At 43.8% G+C, this 24,372-nt stretch overlaps 1 protein-coding gene across 1 annotated transcript in view; it reads right to left on the reverse strand.

Moving 5' to 3' along the window:
* The window catches only part of MGLL (monoglyceride lipase), a 412,525-nt gene that overhangs the window by 77,127 nt on the left and 311,026 nt on the right, over positions 1–24,372 (reverse strand). The window contains exons 4-5 of the mRNA XM_086939284.1: positions 21,365–21,501; positions 15,770–15,880 (exon numbers count right to left, since the gene is read on the reverse strand). Coding sequence (XP_086795410.1) covers positions 15,770–15,880; positions 21,365–21,501 — 248 coding nt within the window. The remainder of the gene's footprint in view (positions 1–15,769; positions 15,881–21,364; positions 21,502–24,372) is intronic.

Here is a 24,372-nt window from a genome sequence, read left to right on the forward strand (position 1 = left end):
CGAGTATCGCAGGCTTGAGAGTAGGGACACATCTATTGAGTATCGCAAACTTGAGAGTAACGACAGGACTACCGAGAAGCAAAGGCTTGAGAGTAAGGACAGACCCACTGATTTTTGCAGGCTTGAGGGTAAGGACAGGCCCCATGAGTATCACAGGCTTGAGAGTAAGGACAGGCCCACTGAGTATCACAGGCTTTAGGGTAAGGACAGGCCCGCTGAGTATCACAGGTTTGAGAGTAAGGACAGATCCACGAGTATCGCAGGCTTGAGAGTAAGGACAGATCCACTGAGTATCACAGGCTTTAGGGTAAGGAAAGGCCCACTAAGTATCACAGGCTTCAGAGTAAGGACAGGCCCACTGAGTATCACAGGCTTTAGAGTAAGGACAGGCCCACTGAGTATCACAGGCCTGAGAGTAAGGACAGGCCCACTGAGCCCCCTTTTGTATCGCTTTGTTCGCCCAAAGTTGGCAGGGTATGCTCAGGCATGAGTCCCTTGCTCACTTGGCCACTGGTTTCAAGATAGCCTGGCTGATGAGGATTATGAATCCGAAACCGGTCCCAGGATGCTTGTTTCCGGTCCAGGGAAGACATGGCTTGGCAGTTCGGGCTGGACTGTTCCCATGAGGCACAGGGTCAGACTGATTTGCATATGGCCAGGTCTGAATTGGGGTCGCTGAGTGAGCTAAAGAATGGTGATGGATTAAACCCAGATCAGTTGTCTGGGGGTGAGTGTTTGATTTGCTCAAACGCTCCGTCCATCATCCACTTTTGTATCGCACTGAGTATCACAGGCTTGAGGGTAAGGACAGACTCATTGAGTATCACAGGCTTGGGAGTAAGGACAGATCCACTGAGTATCACAGGCCTGAGAGTAAGGACAGGCCCACTGAGTATCACAGGCCTGAGAGTAAGGACAGGCCCACTGAGTATCGCAGGCTTGAGAGTAAGGACAGTCCCACTGAGTATCACAGGCCTGAGAGTAAGGACAGGCCCACTGAGTATCACAGGCTTGAGATCAAGGAGAGGCCCACTACTTCACCTCTGCACCCTGTCATATTATAAACACAAGCACACAGGCAAAGAGGCCAAGAGGAGGCACACTGACTGTGCACCACACAGAGGCACAAAACGTGCCCCCACCCTCATCCGAGGCCAGTCCTTGGAAGAGGAGGCATCCGAGCAGGTGGGTGAGGTCATTCAGTGCCACATTCCTTCGGACCTCAGCCCCCCTTTGTAATGCCGGCTATCAGGGCTCGAGTTGGGGTACCACGCGGGTGGACGGCGCCCCCCCCACTTTTTTTCCGGGAGCTCGATAACTGGAGCAAATGGAGCCACACATTCACTCTTTGGCCTCTCTGGGGCGAGATCGGAGCTCATTCAGAACGCTGCTCACGCGCTGGCTTCTTTGATGCAATCGCATCTAAGGTGTGAGCGAGGGGTGGCAATGAGTCTGATGGTGCAAGCCACATTTCGTGACGTCACTTCCTGTCGTGACGTAAGCGCCCCCCCCCCCACTTCTTTTTTTTAGGACTTGTGCCCTGCCGGCCATGTTGTCTCCTTCACAGTGAAAGGTGGACCGGCGGCTTCAAATAGCCTTTCAGTAATAGCTGCTCTGAGGGCAGGCGTGAGTTTGCAGCTGCGCTTCGGGCAGAGCATTGTGATAGGGCGACTGATAGGGTGTGCCCAGTGAAGCAGGGTAGTATGCCCTCTTTATAAAGTGGGACAAGGCTGGGTTGGTAGGTGGCAACCCTGTGCATCATGTGTGCCACTTTATTCAGTAACTTCTGATCTGCCAAAATTAGAAAAAAAAATGTTGCACATTGTTCAGCAGGTGGTGGATTATGTGGCATGTGTGGAAAATGCAGATGCCAAAGAATTACTTAACCCCAGAGTTTCTGTCAATATTTACCAACAATGTCCTTATAATAACCTGTAATGAACTGGACAGACAGTTTCATTTGTTCTATATGGATTTTTGAATGTGTGATATTGCTGTCGTGTTTCCCACGTGACTCAGTGGAACTGCTTATTTCTCGAATATAACATTTTTTACTTTACAAACAGTTTGGTTGTTGTGCGTTAATTTGCTCACGCTGACGCCTCTGATGTCTGTTCTCTTTTATCTTTTTTTCTCGTCTTTGTGCCAGGTTCTAACCCGGTTTAATGTATAATTTATTAATTTGTGTATTGCATATTGTATGTAACCATTTTTATTGAGCATGCATGTTTCATGGATAATTGTAAATACACTTTTGACTTTTAAGATGTAACTATATGGATGTATGACGTTACAACGCATACTTTTACCACGCATACCTTTACAACGCGGTTTTTACATCGCAAACCTTTACAACGCATAGCGCTTTGGGGCGCTGGATAGTGAAAAGTTTAATTTACTATTCCAACTCCAGTCCCCGTGGACACTAGGGAAGGTGTTGGATAGTAAATTAAACTTGTTCCCTATCCTAGAGCGCCCCCAGCGCAATGCGTTGTAATGGTTTGCGTTGTAATGGTCGCGTTGTAATGGTAGTGCGTTGTAAAAGTTTTGTTGTAACGATTGTATACCAACTATATAGGATAGAAGAAGTGCAAACATTGGTGGGGGGCGGCATGCCGCGTAATGATGACAGTCACAGCCACGTCTGCACGCGCCCTGGCCGTGAATGCCGGTGTGATGCACGTGTCACACACACACATGTGCACGCACCCCAGTCGTACAAGTTTTATAACAGAATGGTGGGGTCCCCGGGACCCGTTTGAGACTTCCTCTGAACAGTCTCGTTTCGTGAAGGAACTGAAAAGGTAACTTTTCCCCATGTTACCAAGCAACAAGTTGCCAAGCAACCTGAATGAAACTGTTAGAGAATCATGTTTTATGATTATTACTAATTAAGATTCACGTGACCAGCATCACATGAACGCTGAACTGCAACAAGCACAGGTGGAGCCCAACCGTGTACGATTCTCCTCGCACAACCAACTATGGGGTAAATTTAGCATTTTCTGATGATGATGGTGGCGATTGATATCAGTATCATCTAGTTAAACTAGTGGTTGTTATTTTTACTATTAATATTTATAATAGTAACATATAATAATCGCTACCGCACAATAATGAAGCAATCATAAGTATTACTATAATTTGTATTTTTATTATTAAAAGTATTATAGTGTCAGTATTGTTGTTATAATACATGGGATTCTGTAATCCCTGTATAAATACCAGTCTCTGATTTCTTTATCATCGGCGACCCAGTCCCTGATAATATTGCCTTTCTACCGGACATTACAGGTCTGCTCCACCAAGCCGGGGGCCTTTAACAAGGGAGTGGACCTTTAATGGCCGGTAGAGCCCGCAACGGAGGGCTCTGAGGATATTAGAACATCACGCCACTAGAGGGCAGAATGTTCGACTTTTTAAAAGGAAGTACTCACAGAGCCCGAGGGGGCTGAAATTTCCCTGGGTTCCGTGAGGCCTTTGTTCACAGCAACAGCTGTGAACAAACATGGGAATGTTGATGCTCAGGGCTTCTACCGGTGGTCACAATAAGCCCGGCGCACTCAATTGTCTTCAATAGAACGCTCAAAATTCCAATGTTCTAATAGACGTTAAAACTCGGCTATTATAAGTTATTACAGTCGAGTTCCATGTCACAATGCCTGCTGCCAGAGCAGGCAGCCGAGGTAAAAGTCAGGTCAGGGCACGGAGCATAATTGGAGCAGCTGTCTAAAGCAACAAAAAGGGTGAGTTGCTTTTCTTTCTTCTGCTCTATTTTCAAAGCTTAGAATGGCAAGCAGAGAGACTATGTTTATCTTTTAGACTCCTTACATAGAGACAAGCTAGAGCCTTTCTGCTTGTTTTCTCACATTCCGAGCAACTGCAGCTTGGTTCTTGATGTGCTTAATTTTTCACTAATTGCTCACTAGAGGTTCTATCTTTATTTTTCATGTTTGCAAACACACTCACTCTTTCATATGAAAGAGATACACACCAAGGTTTTAAGTGGTTTGTGGCAAAGGTGATGATGTGGCCATGTATTATATGGGGTAAAGTACTCCCTGTTGTGCATGATAAGGATATTGCAAGTCACCTCGGATGTTCCATAACTTTATAAAACTATGGAACTCCTTAGTGACTTACACTATCCTTATAATGTACAGCAAGGGGTACTATATGCCTTATAATATCACAAACAATAAATGCGACAATAATAATAATAATGATAATGATGATGGTGTTGATGATAATAATAAGAAGAACATGGAGAAGAATCCAAGTTAATGGTTAACACCCCTTGTTCTGCAGGCAAGTTTACACTTATTCCGGGCAATTTGCCTCCCAAATATTTTGACAGGTTTTTATCTGGCAAAATGGTTATGGGGAAAAAAACACTGGAAGAGCGGTGTTACGGTACAGTTCGTAATCCCATTTCGAGCAGCTGAATGGGGATTTACGAAATACTCCTTACAGACAATCCTCAGCAGTAAGTATTGTGGACTTGTACACTAGCATATGCAGATTTATGTCGGTTTCTTCAACGCAAACATATTTTTTCCAGGTGGAGGTATCCCCTCCCTCACACCTTCACTACACACTGAAGACCTGTCAGTGTTACTGCCAGTTTGAACACTTACACCACCCTTTTCAAGGACTGTCAAGCTGCAGGTGTGACAGAAGAAACACATTGACCACACCAGCAGGGGTCAAGGGGGGGGGGGGGGTCTCCCTCCTGGAGGCAACTCCATCCTTCCTGGGAATCATGGGAAGGATGATGTTATACAAGGAATGTACTTCCACAATGATGCAATGATGCATTTCCAATACCCACCGTCCAAGTGCCCCTGAAAGCTGATAACTGTGAATGCAAACAAAGGTAAACTCATGTGTTCATTCGCTACCTTCACGATTGCCTTCCACATCTCCTGTGCCTTCCTAGTGAATGCTGATGGTCTAAGCCCGAAGTCCAAACCTAGGACTACGGAAACACATCATACATGTAGCGGCAGAGGCAGGTTTTTGGGCCAGAAGGCCTAATTGCTCTTTGAGAGGTGTCAGTGGTCAGTCATGGATGCCAAACCTTCCAAGCAAGGGTGATGTGAAGGCAGGAGTGAGCAGTGGTGGCTGGAAAGGACTCACAGTGGTGTGGCATGAATACCCGGTACAGACTGCACTAAGCTAAGGGGTGGGGGGGGGGTGAGTGAGGCATTATTACTTCAGTGGTTTTCTGAGGAGACGGATAGAGGTGGTATCGCCTCCAGAGCATAAACTGTACCTAAACGTGCTAAAAAGAGATAGGTTCTACAACTGCACAAATGATGTGGCCCAGTGGCTTCAGTGTGTGACAACGGACCCTGACCCTCGCTTGGGGAGTCTGAGGTGTACCCACTCCAAGAAAACTTTGAAACGGTGGCACAGTCGTGCACTTTTCATCAGTGTTTCAATCAAAATGCCCACAATATACCAAGAACTGCTACCATTAAGTCAAGGGAGCCGATTCACAAAAGTAATTTACATGGTGTAGAGCGGGAATATCGACGGGAAAATATCGAGTTACATTAATATCGCCGCAGAAATATCGTCAAGAAGAAATATCGACAACAAAAATATAGTTTGACCAGAATATCGACAGACAGGTAAGTAATATCGATAACAATATTATAGTTGTAATAAATATCGTTTACAAAAACATAGTTTACAAAAATATCGATTTTTTTATAATTATAGGTAATTTAGTGTTTTTAATGAGTATTGTTTGTCAATGAATTATATTTTGTAGCATTTTATTAGTTAATAATATATTTTATGTTGAATTTAGTGTTAATAGTTCCGTAGCGGGTTGTGGGTTTAAAGGGGAATAGGGTGGGAAGTAATTTAAATATATTAAAATAATTGATTAATTAATGTGTTAATTTAATATAAATAGTTTAATAATTATTAGTTGATTAATTTCAATTAGGTAATTGATAATTAATTATGTTAATTAATTATGTTAGTTGTTTAATTAATTTTAGGTGTGTGTACTGGAATTTTTAAGTGAAAATGTAGTGAAGTAATTACATTTTTATTGAATAAGTCATTAATTAATTATAAATTATTTATAATTAAATAATTTTAACTTTTAAAAGAGTAAATACATTTAAGTTTGTGTTGTGGTGTTTATAAGTGTATATGGTGTGAAAGCTGTCAATTAATTATTTATGTAAATATTTTGAAAATACAATAATAATCATTAATTAATTAGTAAATATTAAATGTAATTGAGTAATTAATTTTTGGTGTGTAGGTGTTTGTTAATAATAATATATTTAAATGTATATATTAAATATATTTATAATTTACATTAAATTTTATACGAAATTTGATAGATGGTTTATTATTTTTTTTTAGTTCCTGCGATTTCCCTACTGTTTCACCCTGTGGAGTGGGAATAGTATTTTTTATGCCTACGCTATCCAGCGCTCTCCCTACTGTTGCACCCTCTGGAGTGGGAATAGTAATTTTTACCCCTACGCTATCCAACGTTTTCCCCACTGTTGCACCCTTTGGAGTGGGAATAGTAATTATTACCCCTACGCTATCCAGCGCTTTCCCTACTGTTGCACCCTTTGGAGTGGGAATAGTAATTTTTACCCCTACGCTATCCAGCGCTTTCCCTACTGTTGCACTCATTGGAGTGGAAATAGTAATTTTTACCCCTACGCTATCCAACGCTTTCCCTACAGTTGCACCCTTTGGAATGGGAATAGTAATTTTTACCCCTACGCTACCCAGCGCTTTCCCTACTGTAGTACTCACTGGAGTGGGAATAGTAATGTTTACCTCTACGCTATCCAAAACTTTCCCTACTGTTGCACCCTTTGGAGTGGAAATAGTAATTTTTACCCCTACGCTATCCAACGCTTTCCCTACTGTTGCACCCTCTGGAGTGGGAATAGTACTTTTTACCCCTACGCTATCCAGCACTTTCCCTATTGTTGTACTCACTGGAGTGGGAATAGTAATTTTTACCACTACGCTATCCAACGCTTTCCCCACTGTTGCACCCTTTGGAGTGGGAATAGTAATTTTTACTCCTACGCTATCCAACGCTTTACCTACTGTTGCACCCTTTGGAGTGGGAATAGTAATTTGTACCCCTACGCTATCCAGCGCTTTCCCTACTGTTGCACTCACTGGAGTGGGAATAGTAATTTTTACCCCTACGCTATCCAGCACTTTCCCTACTGTTGCACTCACTGGAGTGAGAATAGTAATTTTTAGCCCTACGTTATCCAATGTTTTCCCTACTGTTGCACCCTTTGGAGTGGGAATAGTAATTTTTACCCCTACGCTATCCAGCGCTTTCCCTACTGTTGCACTCACTGGAGTGGGAATAGTAATTTTTATCCTTACGCTATCCAACGCTTTCCCTACTGTTGTACTCACTGGAGTGGGAATAGTAATTTTTACCACTACGCTATCCAACGCTTTCCCCACTGTTGCACCCTTTGGAGTGGGAATAGTAATTTTTACTCCTACGCTATCCAACGCTTTACCTACTGTTGCACCCTTTGGAGTGGGAATAGTAATTTGTACCCCTACGCTATCCAGCGCTTTCCCTACTGTTGCACTCACTGGAGTGGGAATAGTAATTTTTACCCCTACGCTATCCAGCGCTTTCCCTACTGTTGCACTCACTGGAGTGAGAATAGTAGTTTTTAGCCCTACGTTATCCAATGTTTTCCCTACTGTTGCACCCTTTGGAGTGGGAATAGTAATTTTTACCCCTACGCTATCCAGCGCTTTCCCTACTGTTGCACTCACTGGAGTGGGAATAGTAATTTTTATCCTTACGCTATCCAAAGCTTTCTCTACTGTTGCACTCTGTGGAGTGGGAATAGTAATTTTTACCCCTACGCTATCCAGCGCTTTCCCTACTGTTTCACTCAGTGGAGTGGGAATAGTAATTTCTACCCCTTCGCTATCAAATGTTTTAACTATTAATGTTTTCATATTTTTATTAAATGTATGTATTATTGTTGTTATATAATTTTATGTGTTAAATATATGTATATGTACACATTTATTTAGTTTATAAAGAATAAATTGAGTTAATTTGTTATAAATAGTTAAAATATAAAAGTAATGTAATGTATTTTGTTAATAATACTTATATTTTTTAATTATTTAATGTAATTTTAATTAATTAAAAAAGTCGATATTTTTAACATCTATGTTTATTACATCAATATTTTTGAGTAGATATTTATGTACTTACCTGTTTAGGTATAGGGAGTTGATATTTTTGTAAACGATATTTATACAACTATATTTTTGTCAACTATATTTTTGTAATCAATATTTAAACACCCTACCAATTTACATGTCTAGATTTGCTACAAGTCAATTTACTTTGACACTTTTGAGTAACTTTACTACTTTTGGCTATTCACTATTTACAAGAGTAAAGTTACTCGAAAGTGTACACTTACATGTCCCCACCCCCTGTACTAGTATACGACCATAAACTTACTACTAGTTCTGACTTTATGACCTTATTTCACCCTCCGCGCACTTGGAGGGGATCTCTTCAAAAAGGGAAGAGAACTCTTTATGGCAAAGTATAGAGAAAATATATAAGTTCATTAGATTTAACTTTTAAAATAAATTAGGAAAATGTTTTTATGGTAAATATTAAAGTTAATAAATTGTATACATTTATTTTAAATGTACAATAGTATGAAAAAGTTACAATGCTAATAACTTAAATACAAAAATATTTGTTTCAATATTATTAAATTAAAATAAAATGTAAAACATTTTTCAGAATTATAATTGAAAAAAAATCAAACCCAAAATGAAAATATATATATATTTGTTTTGAATTTACAATTATTACAAGTGTTATCTAGAACTGACTAAAAGCTATTTAATTATTCCTAATACATGTTGATGCTACATGCATTTTAAATTGATAGGTTAATAAAATATTTTAAAATAAATTAATAATCATATTTTAATTATACTCACTGTTTTAAGATTAAATAAAATATATTTAGATTTTTAAAAAGTTTAAATAATTTCATCTATTTTGACATTAGTTTCCATGTGCTTTTATTTTAAGTACATAATTAAAAAAATTATTGGAGGGTGTTGCAGTACCAGTGGTAGGCCATATGTGGTGCTGGACTTACTCCAGGTCTAAGCTGAAGTATATTTACAACTGCTTTGGATCCTTTTAGGCTGCAGTAACTAAAGACGTGCAGTTTGTGATTAAGAATGGCCTTCCTCTTTAGTGGGTGGGTGCACGTCCCTTTCTAAATCCCCACTTACGCTCTCTAAACTCCTCCTTATTCCGCCTCAACCATCCACGTTAGTATTAAGCATTCCACATTTTAAAGCCACTCCCAACTGTCCCTTCCACATTTACTACTAAAATGTATACTTGCGGGTATGCGGATTTCCGGTCTCATAGAAAAAATAGTTGAGGGGGAGGCAAAGCCCTCTGCAGGCAGGATTGTGAATAACCTTTTGTAATACGTTAGTAGCACTACACAGGTACTACCAGAGTAGGCCACAAGGTTCCACGTCATCAAGCGAGAGGTGGTCCAAGAAGAGCTGGCGTCTGCCTCATGATGCTAGAGGTCACTGACGGAGTCAGGAGCGTGATAGGGACCGAATGTGATAGTGAACAGGAGTGTGTCAGGAACAGGGAAGATGACAGGAGGTTGAGAGGGACAGAGACAGAGATGCGAAGGGAAGGGTGACAGCGATGTGAAGGGTGAGAGAGATGTGAAGGGTGACAGCTTTGTGAAGGGTGACAGAGATGGGAAGGATGACAGAGATGTGAAGGGTGACAGATGTGAAGGGTGACAGCGATGTGAAGGGTGGCAACAATGTGAAGGGTGACAGCGATGGGAAGGGTGACAGCAATGGGAAGGGTGACAGAGGGTGACAGAGATGTGAAGGGTGGCAACGATGTGAAGGGTGACAGAGATGTGAAGGGTGACAGCGATGTGAAGGGCGACAGAGATGGGAAAGGTGATATAGATGTGAAGGGTGACAGCGATGTGAAGGGTGACAGCGATGGGAAAGGTGACTGAGGGTGACAGAGATAAGAAGGTTGGCAGCGATGTGAAGGGTGGCAGTGATGTGAAGGGTGACAGAGATGGGAAGGATGACAGCGATGTGAAGGTTGACAGATGTGAAGGGTGACAGCGATGTGAAGGGTGGCAACAATGTGAAGGGTGACAGCGATGGGAAGGGTGACAGCAATGGGGAGGGTGACAGAGATGTGAAGGGTGGCTGCGATGTGAAGGGTGACAGAGATGTGAAGGGTGACAGCGATGTGAAGGGTGACAGCGATGTGAAGGGTGACAGAGATGTGAAGGGTGACAGCGATGTGAAGGGTGACAGCGATGTGAAGGGTGACAGCGATGGGAAAGGTGATTGAGGGTGACAGAGATAAGAAGGGTGGCAGCGATGTGAAGGGTGACAGTGATGTGAAGGGTGACAGAGATGTGAAGAGTGGCAGAAATGGTAAGGGTGGCAGAGGTGTGAAGGGTGACTCTGATGTGAAGGATGGGAAATGTGACAGAGATGTAAAGGGTGCCAGGATGGGAAAGGTGACAGTGATCAGGAGGGTGCCAGGCTGGGGAGTGTGGCTGGAAGGGGGTCGAAGACAGATGAGAAAGGTGATGTTGATGGGAAAGGTGATGAAATGAGAAGGGGTTCAGGGTGGTAAGGGGGTCAGTGATGAGAGGGGTATCGTATGGGAAGGGTGGGGGGACGAGAAATATGTGAGGGTGACAGGGATGAGGACAGGTGCAAGATTAGTAGCAGCGGCAGGCAGAGTGGCAGGGCTTGGAAATACAAGATGAAAATGTAGGGTTAAAAGGACGGGGTGACTGGGATAAGGCAGATGTTCCCAAAGCTCACACCCAATCGGACTAGACCCCTTGCGACGCTCGATTGATTGTTTCAGCTGCCTACTATGTCATGTACTCCATTAACTCATGGTGTTCTAATGTCCGTATATTGTAACTACCTTAACTGCCTATCAATTCTCCCCGTCTGTATATATGCATGTATCTTAATCAAATAGTCTTGCATCTTGCATCGGGCCTAGCTAGTGCTATATAAAATCTATATATAAATACATAAATAAACAAATAAATGACATAGAAAAGGGTGGTGGGTATATGGAGTGTGGAACGGATGAGGAGTATGACATAGATAGGGACGCTGATAGGGGTGGATAAAGTGACACCGATTGGGCTGGTGCACAACTATCACTCTCCGCTGCTCCATGCTGGATTCCCACTTTTTTTGTGGAGTTTTATATAGCACGAACTAGATCCGGAGGTATCAGAGCGCTTTACATGAACACCAGTTACATTACAGACGGACACATTCCACATTAGGCACGGGGAGATTAAGTGATTTGCCCAGAATCACAGAATGTTGAGCGTCCCTGTCGAGACTTGAACCCAGTTCCCCAGCTCCGAGGTCGACCGCCCTAACCGTTAGGCCACATTCCCCGCCCTTGCGGAGAATTCTCCTTAATTGCTGAACGCCACTTCATCCCTGAAAATAAAAATGATGTGAGCACCCTGCTTCTTCCCCAGCCTAATTCAGTACTTACCTTCCTCTTATGCACCTGCTCTCATCTCAGCAGGCACCCACCGGCCCCCATATACTGACTCCATCAAAGGCACTATTTGCGCACTCACACTGTTCTCCTGCCTCCTGTGACCCTGCCCCCCTTTAACCACTTTTTGTCTTTCTTGACGTCAGTCATTACCCACCTGTTCCACACACATACTTACACCACCCATAACTGCCCAGTGCACCCCCACACACAGGCCCACACACCAGACACTATTGGCAGACCCCACAACTCTGTCCACACCTTATTCACTAACCTTCAGTCCCCTACCCTCCAGTCAGCAGAGCCACTGCTCGCAGGCCTCACCAACCACTACCCACCTGTTCCCATAATATACTACACGTCATTCCCTTTACCCCTGATACACCTTTGCCACTTCTCACCTTCCCTCACCTGTCACTATACCTCTGCTCACATTTGACATTCCTTTCACTAACCACCTGCCTTTCACACTGTTCCCCTCACCTACGTCACAGCTGGTTTGCTCCACCTGTCATTACCCACCTCAGTTACAACCCACTTGCTTCCAGGCTGCTGTCCCACCCTCCCTCAATCAATCAATCAATCAGGGGCTTGGAAAGCGAGCTACTCACCCGTGAGGGTCTCAAGGCGCTAGGGGGTGGGGTGGTGGGAGGGGGGGGGGGTGCAGCTCCGGATCAGTCGAAGAGCCAGGTCTTGATGTCCTTCCTGAACGTGTGCAGGGTCGGGGAGTGTCTGATGTTCACGGGGAGCCGCTACCAGTATGACCACCGCACGCCTACTTCACCTGCCACAATCAACATATCCCTAACTCAGTCACTGCCCACCTTCGCCAACATACACGCCTACCCCAGCCTTTACTACCTGCCTGACCGCAGCACCCCTGTCCCTACCTCGGTCACTACCCAGCTGTGCCCACAATCTTGTCCCACATCAGTCCTACATGTAAGTCATTTATCTCTGTTTGAAATGTCACCTGTACACCAGCACTGGCGCTAGAGGCGCACTGGGAAACTCCAGGCAGAAACACTACGCCAGGGGACGCCCTTTCCCTCCTTCTATAAAATCTGCCTCCCCATATTTGCTGTTTGCTATAAAAGTTCCCTCTGTAAGTGTACCTGATTCCATGATTCATGATTTGCCAGTTTCTGTCCGGAAAGGGCACCCAGATGTAAAATCATTTTTGTATTAGGGTTCCTTAATGGTTTTTGCCCACATTTCAAAAACCTCTGAACACTTTTAACATATGAAGAGTTATTACCCAGCCCTAAGCAAAATAGAAGTTTGCCTCATGGAGCGCTCCCAAAACACTTAAAGAAAGGCAATTTTCCAACATTTTGCAGTAATTTATGCCTCCAGTAGGTGCCCCGCAGACCAGACAGAGATTAATGCTAATGCTATGATCCACACACCTCTCTGGTCCCCATAATGTTTTCCAAATTGTTGCTGGCAGAGACCCTGGACTCCTCATCCAATGACAGAGCAGCAACATGTATCCTTGAAAATAGGGTCGGGGGTTCGAACAGGCTTACTGGCAATGTCCTGTGGGGCATTAACTGCTGTTAATACCCCCTACCTATATGCCCTGTTCTTTGGGTGTAACTCACATTTACAAGGATGGCACTTAATATGATTAATGCCCTCTCCTGAAGGTATGAACTACAGATAACAGCGCTGAGCAGAGGGCAATAATGCTTAGGTATTTTCATACATGCCAACATTTTAAGTTGGCATGTATGTGGGAGGGCCTTTGGCGGGTTCCGTGGGTGAATTGGGTGTATTGAAGGTTGTGGGTCAGAGGAAGACCACGAGGCTACGGGAAGCAAGGAGTACTGCCACCCCGCACCTGAGAAGCTCAAATCAGGTCCCGTCAAGCAGAGGTAGAAAGGCTTTGGAAGGAGTGTCGATAGCAGTCAATGTCGGGCGACGAGTCAATTGGCAATATGACTTCCAGAACATAAATACATTTCTCTGTAGTGACACATATGGTAATGATATTCAAAATAGAAAAAGATTTGGCATAAAGACGGGCACAGTAATGACGCAGTCGTGGTGCTGGTTTCGTTGTAAAGGCTATGCGTGATAAAGCTTTCGTGAAAAGGGAAATTTCTCCCAGAACAGGCTGCGGGGTGGGCCTAAGGAAGTAGTAGGCTGGTGATGGGTGGGGATAAGATGTCCTGTTTGGGAAATTGATGACCAGAACTGGGATCAGCAGTGGGAATTGCACCTGTGGCTTGGTGCTTGGAACGGAGATAAGGCAACACAGATGAGGGTGCTGTCTTTTAGAAGCGCTAATCGGAGATTGAGTGAGGTACCTGTAGGATGAAGCAAGGTGGTGTGACAGGAACCACGCTGTGAAAAACACAACAGAGCAGTAGAAAGGGGCGGGCGGTGTAGGAGAGTGAGGTCTCTTGGGATAGGGGGCAACATATTGGAGCGGTAGCTTATCGGCAGGCGGCAGGGACAGCCAAGGAGTAAGCGTGGTAGAGGAAGGGTGGTAGCAGTGCATTTTCATCAAGACATAAAGGGTTTGGATTGGGTGTCAAACCTGGTACGAGTTAGAAGGCAGATGGAGAGGATGTGCAGAAAAGGTCAGAAAACACATGAGGGAGGAGTTTGGGCTGATAGACTTTGGGGGTGGCTGGAGGGCGCTTAACTGGGGAAGGAGGGGTTGGGTCCATCACATCTGTGGAAGCCTGAAGGGGACACACTTTGTAGTAGGAAGGGCATATTGGGCCGTAGGGAAGAAATCTGGGACTGAATGTTAGCTAAATAGTAAGTCATGCTGTGAGGGTTAGACTGTGGAGAAGAGCTAAGAGGAAGGAAATAAAATGGGAGGAGGGTGGGAAACAAAGATGGCGGGGTGAGTGGGTTAACACCATGCGCGCTAGCGGAATTCCGCTCGCTCGCTGGGTTTTGCGGAAACGCACTTTACGTGACGAGCTGGGCTCGTCATCAGCGTGCGAGGAGGCTACGCCATGACGAGCCCAGCTCGTCATCAGCATCGAAGGGGTTAAAGAGAACAATGGCGAGGGGAGTAGGTGCCCAACAGTAAAAAATAGTACCTGAAGGAGCCTGTGGCCTGAGGAAGGACACTGGCCACTGGAAGTAGAACTTGGCCCATGCTCCACTGCAGGAACAAAGTCTGAGGCCCATAAAGAAGCCGGAGAAAAGTAGGAGGAGCCATCCAATAGGAAGCAAGGAAACGAGAGTGGCGTGGGAGTCAAACAATGGCAAGTAGAGGTAAGAAATGTGCAGGCTCAAATCCCCATTTAAAATATAACAATTATTCACAAGAGATTTTGCAAGCAGTGCAAGCGCTGTGCAAGCGTAACCTAAAAAAGATGTTTGCGGCATGTAGTTTAGAGGAAGGACCTGTCACACACTGTGGTCCTGATTACATACAGGGTGGAAAATTCTGATCCCGTCTCAAACCCCTGTTTGCGCATTGGTCGAAATGATTACTTGGGCAGAATTCTATTACGCCCTTAGTACTCAATTACAGTGCTCCAGAGGGTTATGAGATAATTATAGCACCTGATAAATATTCAGTACCACTGGGTTAGCAATTTATCAGTTGTGATAATTATCTCCAATTATGAAAAAACATCTGGATTCGGCTGTTTTTCGCACCAAAATCTGCATGACCCGGCATGACCCGGCATGACCCGGCATGTCCCAGGCCTCTTTCCCTTTTGTTCACATTTGGCGGCTTTGGACAAACAAAATGTAATCCATGTCAACAGACTTTATCACACCCGGTCATTACCAGATACAACAGCTTGCACAACTCATAATTCGGATCCCAGCCAAACAACATTTTCTGTCCTACTATTTGTAGTCTGGGCCGAGGCAGTGAGAGGTGTGATTTCTGTGTCTCGCCCACTGGTTGACATTCATTCACCTTCCCTACGCCCTTGTTAACCACACGCAGGCTGTTTTTTACAAGTTTTGTAAAGTGCCTCTCCCGGCGGTCACCTGCCCTTCATGCCACGTGACACGTCTGGCGGGTCACGCGCTACACAGATGTCAGTCGGGAGCGACCGTCCCTCGCCCCGAAGCCCACATGTTGGAGTCTCGCGGCTGACTCGGAAACCAGAATGAAACTTTAAAAGGTAGGGCGGATTATCATATTGTCACCTTGAATGTAGACGCCGTCTCCGGGCTGGGGAGAACCAGAGGTGAGATTAGCACAATCCCGGAAAAGTCGCTCAGCCTCTCCGAAGCCGTCAGGATGGAGATGGCCCCTCCCTGCAAAGAGACACACCACCAGAGAGTGAGAAAAATTAATATCCGACACTTGCTTTTTACATGCATTTTCTATGCCCGTGGAATTTTTAAAGTAATATTTCCACTCCTGTGCAGACCTCACCCTCACCCTCTGCTGGGGGCTCATTACCATAATTCTGCTTTGAGGTAAAGCGAAGTGCGAGCATTCCACCCCCCCCCCCCCCCACCCCCGCCCCAACAGAGGTTATTTTCCACAAACGTTTAAGACCAGGAAGTTATGGCAAATGCACAGCTGCCAGGTTTCCCACTTCCACGTGTGATGTGGAGTTTTTATTTTGAATTGTGGGACATGGAGTCTTCTTTGTTTTATTATGAAACAAGACTACAAGTTCCAGAATTCAGAAAAATAAAACCTGGAATGGAGCAGCACGTCACGCATGGACCTGGGAAATTTAGCAGTTATGATTAAATGCGACTGCAATTGGCTATGTACAGTCACTTCCCAAATGAGTAAGGCTGCTTGATGACTCACTACAATCAGAGAAACCACACTCCACTTTGATGATAGCTATTTCATATTCTTCAGCTCTAGTTCAATGAAGGTGACCTATGACTACAACTCCCAGAATGCACTGGACTGTGTTCTCGCTAGCGATATGCCTAACTGTAAATAATTGGGGTGAAATAAACTTAGATAAAGGTACCAGATTACTCCATGTCATCAAGAATACCATTTTCCAATCCAGGACATCCATTTAACGAACCAATGCATTCCAGGTGTTGTAGTTTTGATTCACTTTAATTTAACCACTTGGGCTACAGTTCTAGGTTCTTTTTCTATCATACTCTTCCTCTCTTTACAGGCTTTCTCACTCTTACTCTGGATCAAAGTCTGATGATGAAACATAAGTCCCACCTCACCACCTGCAAGCACCGGCACAAATTAAGCACTGGCATTGTCAGAGTCACCAGCCAAACAAACAAGTACAGAAAAGGACGACCCTAGACCATGTGACCATGTGAGAAAAGTCTACTCCCACTTCACCACACTGCGGGCATTGTGAAGCTGCTCTGGTATAGTACTTGTTAGTTTTTCATGGTGTAATATATGTTATGCAAAACGTTACATTTAAGCAGTGTGAATCAAACGTTTCTCGAGGCACCTGGGCCTGTGCTCAGACCCTACCCTTATTACTCCTCCTTGTCTAGTGCTATTGCCAACTTATTCAGAACCCTGTCTAAGAGTATTTAGATTGTACACGTAATTGCCAGTACAGTGTTGACACCACACTGGTCCCTTTACCTGAAGTGTATAGCGCCAATAGACCCTTGTGTGTGGTGGTTCAAAGTCCCCCACCATCCATTTTCTTCTTACCATAGCCCTCAGTGACCCAAGAAACAGGAATTGTCCTGGAGTGATCTCATAATCCCATAGTCGGTCCTAGTAAGCCTTGAACGAACCAGCTTCGCATACGACCCACACGTCCGAAGCCTAGCTCCTCCCAGGCTTCAAATGAGGTCTTCATCCCTCTTCCCCAAATGCCCTACAGTGGTGATAGAGGTATCTCTGGAGTGCATGGTGTCAATGTTTGTGCCTGTTGCAGATAATGTACCCCGCCCGCAACAACTGAAAACCCCCCAAAATGGTGCAGTTGTGTCTGTTCTGCCTCTAGGTTTCATGACCAGACTAGACAGGTCCTCCTTCACGGGAGCCTGAGTATGTCGCCTCATGGCATCAGTTCTTTGTTCTAACAACCATAGTGCTGCCCACTGTAATTGTGCTGCCAAATAAAAGGAACTCATAATCTGTGTCGGGCAGTCCTCATCGACCACGTGGCGGGGCAGTTTAGGCAACGCCACCCTGGGTCTCCCTAAGCGAGCACCACACCAGGTCTTGCATTACAGAGTCAGGCTCGCAGAAGATCGCCCTGGAAGTCATATCAGTAGGACCCCAAAGTAGTGCAAAACTTGAGGCACGGCCACCATCTTTAATAGCGCTACCCTATTTGCAACTGATAGAGCTTCTCACTGAAGCCAGAGCAAGCCGTATATTAGGAAAACAACCTTTACAACGCGGTCAAAACACCGCAATACATTTACATCGCTGTATTTACAACACAAGTCGTTACAACAACTTGCACTGGAGGGCGCTCTAGACTAAGGAATAGTGTGATTTACTATTCCAACACCTTCCCTACTGTACGTAGACTGGAGTTGGAATAGTAAATCCACTATTCCTAAATCTAGCGCCCTCCAGCCCAAGTCGTTGTAACGATTTGTGTTCTAAAAATAGCGATATAATGTACCATGATCTAAATGATCGCGTTGTATCAAGGATATTCGCTTGCATGTGGTAAATCCACACTCAAGGGTATCGAATCATATTAGGATCCGATTTTAACCTGCAGCGGACCTCTGGCAGCCATGCTCCATTTGTTCTGGGGTGTAACAAGAAAAGACTGGACTTGTTTCAGTTCCCCCGGACACCCTGCTCAACACCTCAAGTGACCTGATGGATCACTCAGCCCACCCATCACTCAAGAACAGCAACACATCATGTGGATAGGGTGAGACTATGGGCGATGCCATCCTCAGTGATATACCTAATGACGCCCTTCTGTCTCAGCTTCTTCAAAGGGGGATGCTTACTTCTGGAAGGTTATAGAAAGATCTAGGCAATCCTATTCAGTGCCCCTGTCAGCAAATCCCACATAGCAGGTGGACCCACATAAAAAATGAGAAACCAGTTCCCCAATCAATCCCTCTCCTGGGCTGAAGGGCTGGGGCCTATTTATTCACATGATCACCGCCGGCCTCTCCAAAGTCTTCATCAAAATTCTTAAAAATTCTCTGCAACTCTTTGTTTTCTAGCTGCTGAACGGCTAGCACTGCCCTGCCCGGTCACCCTAAGTCTCAGTATTCACGCATCAATCCTACCTCTTCATCAGCCAGCCTCTGAGTCACAGGCAGCATGGCGTGTTCACCTCCTGAAGACTGGATCTATTGTGCATCAGGATTTTAATTTTTACCTGGATTGTCCATAGTCAGAGTTACTGTCTTCTCTTAAGTCTTGCAGCAGCGGCTGTTGCTTCTTCCCTCTTGCACAGCACCTATTTAGTCTGTTTGGTTGGGCCATTTTTATTCTGGCTGTTAGCAATTACCACATCTGGTGTTTACTGGGTGAAAGCAGGTGTAATTGTCCACCATTACCATCAGCTTTCCCGGGAATAGGACTACGTACTTCAGCCCCATCTCTCTGTGTCTGTGTTTCACTTGGTAAAAGGATGGTTTGCTGTTATACAGCTGCATAAAGTCAGGGACGGTCATCACCCTGGTGCTCCTAATTCCAAAGAGACATGCTTCTCTCACTTTTGGGAGCAGCAGATCATGGTCACGGTAATTTAGGAATCTTGCCGTGGCTGGTATAGAAGGTAAACTTGATTCTCTGCACTCTTTTCAGCACCTAGAATATCAACAATCCTTAAGAGGGGCACCTTTTGTGACAGCCAGTGCTACAAAAACAAAAATGTGTTGAAGTCTTCAGCTCTCACTGGAAGGCCAATCACCCAAACATTGCTTCTCCTTGTGCAGTCTTCTGAATCCTTTACACCAGGGGTCTCCAAACCGGTCCAGGAGGGCCGGATCCATGCCAGATTTTATGGATATCCCCATTGAGATACATGTAGTAATTTTAAAAATCTGGCATGGATCCGGCCCTCCAGGACCGGTTTGGAGACCCCTGCTTTACACTGTATTTGAGGTAGAATACCCACTCAGTGAGGTTGAGGGTTGCGTACAGACATCCTTTGTGGCCAGTTTTAGCATTCTGAGTGTGGCTTCCAATTTGCTTGATTGCTCCAACATCTTCCGTTGATCAATCTTTAGGAGACCAAAATCTATCAACATTGTATCTAACACTTATTGTACCCTGTCACATATAATCTATGTCCCACCAATGTCTGATCAGGATAGGCCTTCTCTATATCTCAATACAGAGCAGGGAGGACAGCCAGAAAAGTAAGCAAAGATATGTTTACTGGCCAGTCAATGCTTAGTTTCATGTATGCTGTGGAGTCACAATGTACCGAGATCAAGATCTTTATCGGGGAGGGCAGCACGTGCACTGAATGTGCCCACTTATTAAAGGGGTGTTTGTTAAAGAAGGGACTCTGTGTTGGCTTTGAAGTGTGATGCAGTCGGACGAAGGCCCATCGGATGACTCTGCATATTAGCCCACATGCTGTGTACTAGTGCCTCTGCCACAGGGACCTAGCACAACGAGTCATTACAGCGCCTTCCCCGTCAGCATGCTCTGCCAATGAGTCTCCAGCAGGTAAGTTCAGTCTGGCTGTTGTGCATGCCCACCATTTCTTGATCACCTGCAGGGACCTTCTCAAGTACAGAGAGTTACTAGAGCACCAACGAACCCTCTTCATCAGATACTTTAGTCTCCACGGCTGGCCCTGCTTGAGCAGCACTCGCAGTTGCCATCTTGAGGAGCTGCCAAGTGAGAAAATGCTCATTTCAACAGAGTCGCCGGGTCACTGATCAGTCAATTACATCACTGGTGCTCACCAAAAGCAGTCTCCTAGGCAACTGAATGCCGTCTTGAAGGACGGCGGGGAGCAAAATAAAAAAAATGCTACTACACCAGCCTCAAGCCACAACCAGCAACTCTCCACAGGGGAGGTCTAGTTATTCTCAACCAGCTCAGGAAGCAGTTCATTATATGGTCAATGCCTAATAAAAGATATAGGCCAAGTGAATTCTTTGAGAGATGCCACTTAGAGGATTCAAACCTGGCAACACCAGAAAACATGCCAAAAAGGGAAAAGAAAATGAATAATTGTTCAAAGAAAGAAAAAAAATCCTACTAAAGAAAAAGACCCAAGGAATATGCTTCATGTATGTGTAAGAAACAACTTTAATGAAAAGTGAAACTAAGAGTGAGGCGCACAGCGGTGTGGGTGGATCGAGTTTGGGGAGTTATACTAGAATAGTCCAGTAGGGGCACTTGTGAGCAGAGCGCTACTTTAATTTTCTTAACAACTTCAAAGGAGCGCTTTATAGATTGTCCCTGTTTCTGCAAGTTGGGAGTAGACGAGACAAAAATGCAGAATAGTATAATGATGGTTCATTGCAACCCAGGAAGGTACCCTAAAATGATGTTATTGTTACTGTTTTGTAATAAATCAGACTAATATGAGGAATGTAGCATAAACAGCTTGCAGACCAGCAGACTGTGAATTTCCCCATTTGCTATGAAAGATGAGAAGGAATGCGCCGCACGACAGCTGCTGAGCAGTGAAATGAATATAAAAATACACAATAATGGCTGTGCGCGCAGCCGCTAGCCATTCCACCGTTTTTATGTCTAATAAGCCATAGTGTTGGGACTGTGCTGATTATTATGTGCCATTGTCTTCCACAATCCAAAGGACTAGCTGCAGATGTGTTTTACTGCAGCTGCCACATGAGATGCAAAGGCTTAAATGAGCCGCTTACCATGGAGTGGCCGAGGATGAAAAGAGGTAATCCGGGATGCTCCTTCTTCATGAGGTCGATGTGCTGTAGGCTGTCTCTGACGAACACCTGGAAATCAGACACTACCATGCGGTCTCCTTCGCTCTGCCCATGGCCGACTGTGGGGGGAGAAACAAGCATGCTTAGATCACATAAAACAGGAAACAGAAGAGCTCTCTTAAATCTTAGAATATGGGACACCATCAGTTCACTTAAATCACATACTATAGTAAATAAAGCAGATCACTTAAATCACAGAATATGAGCAACAAACACATCACCTAACACATATCACTTAAACAAAACAGCTCACTTAAATCACAGAATATGAAGCACCAACAGTTCACCTAAATCATAGACTATAGTAAACAAAACAGCTCACTTAAATCACAGAATATGAGCAACAAACACATCAATTAACACATATCACCTAAACAAAACAGCTCACTTAAATCACAGAATATGGAGCACCAACAGTTCACTTAAGTCAAAGACTATAGTAAACAAAGCAGGTCACTTAATTAACATAATATGAGCAACAAACACATCACTTAAATCAAAGGCTAAAGTAAACAAAACAGTTCACTTAAATCACAGACTATAGTAAACAAAGCAGGCCACTTAAATCACAGAGTATGGGACACCAACACTAACAAAACTTAGATTGACAGTGGGACCTTCTCGTTGTCAGCACCTAACCTACTATTACTCCAACAATAATTCCCCTTCCGTCTCTATATGGGTTTGTGTGCACACCGAACAGCACCCACCATCACAGTGCTTGTTCCTTCAGGAACTCGACAATTCAAACACAAAAGCACGGGTGCACCACACCACAGTACACAATCCAAATGGAGCGATTATAAGTCCAAATCCAAACAATAACAAAAGGATGGTTCCTCAGTTTGATCTCTTTATTCCATTACGTGGTAGGGAAAAGAGTACAGCCGACGCGTTTCGTCCCAGTGTGGGACTTCTTCAGGGCAAAGTATAAGAAAATCGATGTATCTCCATGAGTAACGGAGGCTAAAAAAAGTTTGCAGCACAAAGGGAAATGGAATCATCCATCAAGATATGTCAGCGATGATCGGGTGCCCTCTAGAATGGGGTCACAAATAGTAACACAGGGTGTGACATCCAACCTGCGTGAAGTTTGTCAGGGCGTGATTTAATCTAAGTGCAGCATAAATACAGGTTCCAATAATTCAGAGCGTAAATGTAAACGTCCAGCTTGGACTCCTGGCTGGTTCCAAGGAGTGTGTCACTGGAGCCTCGGAAATAAGCTTCAAAGGTGATGAAGACTAAATAATGTTACACATCTACATGTAGCTTCTTAAAGACAAGGCACTATAAGGCGAGGGAATCAGGATCGCAATATGATAGTCACGAGCGAGAAAAAGAACATCCAGAACCGTCACAACCACGGGACTAGTCTTCCAGCACCGAGTGCTGGAAGGAGTCCCTTGGTTGTGACGGTTCTGGATGTTCTTTTTCTCGATCGTGACTATCATATTGCGATCCTGATTCCCTCGCCTTATCGGGCCTTGTGTACTGTGGTGTGGTGCACCCGTGCTTTCGTGTTTGTATGGGACACCAACAGTTCACTTAAATCATAGGCTATAGTAAACAAAACAGCTCACTTAAGTAACAGAATATGAGCAGCAAAACATCACTTAAATCATAGACTAAAGTAAATAAGACAACTCAATTAAATCACAGAATATGGGAAACAATTAACTTAACTCACAGACTATAGTAAACAAAGCAGGCCAATTAAATCACAGAGTATGGGACACCAACATTTCCCTTAAATCACAGACTATAGTAAACAAAACAGGTCACTTAAATTACAGTATATGGGACACCAACAGTTCACTTAAATCATAGACTATAATAAACAAAACAGCTCACTTAAATCACAGAATATGAGCAACAAACACATCACCTAAACCATAGACCATAGTAAACAAAACAGCTCACTTAAACCACAGAATATGGGAAACAAACAGTTAACTTAAATCATAGACTATAGTAAACAAAATAGCTCACTTATATCATCATAAACTACTGTAAACAAAACAGCTCACTTAAATCATCATAGACTACTGTAAACAAAACAGCTCACTTAAATCACAGAATCTAGGAAACAAACCAGCTCACTTAAATCATAGATTATGGTAAACAATACATCACATTTAAATCACAAAATATGGGAGACAAACAGTTCACTTAAATCATAGACTATAGTAAACAAAACTGCTCACTTAAATCACATAATATGGGAAACAAGCAGTTCACCTAAATCATAGACTACTGTAAGCAAAACAGCTCACTTAAATCCAAAGAATCTAGGAAACAACACAGCTCACTTAAAGCATAGATTAATGGTAAACACAACAGCACAATTAAGTCATGGAATATGGGAAACGAAACAGTTTACTTAAATCAAAAACTGGTAAATAAAACAGTTGACTTAAATCCCAGAATATGGAAATCTTAACAGCATGCTTAAATCACAGAATATGGGAAAAAGAATAGCTCACTTCAAACAAGGAATATGGGAAACAATACAGTTCTTTAAATTACAGAATGTGGGAAGCACAATAGCACACTTAAATGACAGAATATGGTAACAAAAAACCCACTTAAATCAAAGAATGTGGAAACAGAAAGCACACTTAAATCACAGACTCAGGTAAACAAAATATCTCAGTGTATGGGAAACAAAACAGCTCATAAATCACAGACTATGTGAAACAAGCAGCTCACTTAAATCACAGAACATGTTAAACAAAACAGTTCACTTAAATCTCAGAAGATGGTAAACAAACCAGCTCATTTAAATCACAGGATATGCTGCACAAAAAAGCTCACTCAAAAGTTGAATTTGGAAAATAAAATCAACTCACTTAATCACAGAAAATGGGAAACAAAACAGTTAATTTGAAACACAGTGTTTGAGGTACAAAAACAGCTATACTATTTAAAAC

Source organism: Lissotriton vulgaris, chromosome 9 (genome assembly GCF_964263255.1).
Source record: "Lissotriton vulgaris chromosome 9, aLisVul1.2, whole genome shotgun sequence".
NCBI classification, from domain to species: Eukaryota; Metazoa; Chordata; class Amphibia; order Caudata; family Salamandridae; genus Lissotriton; species Lissotriton vulgaris.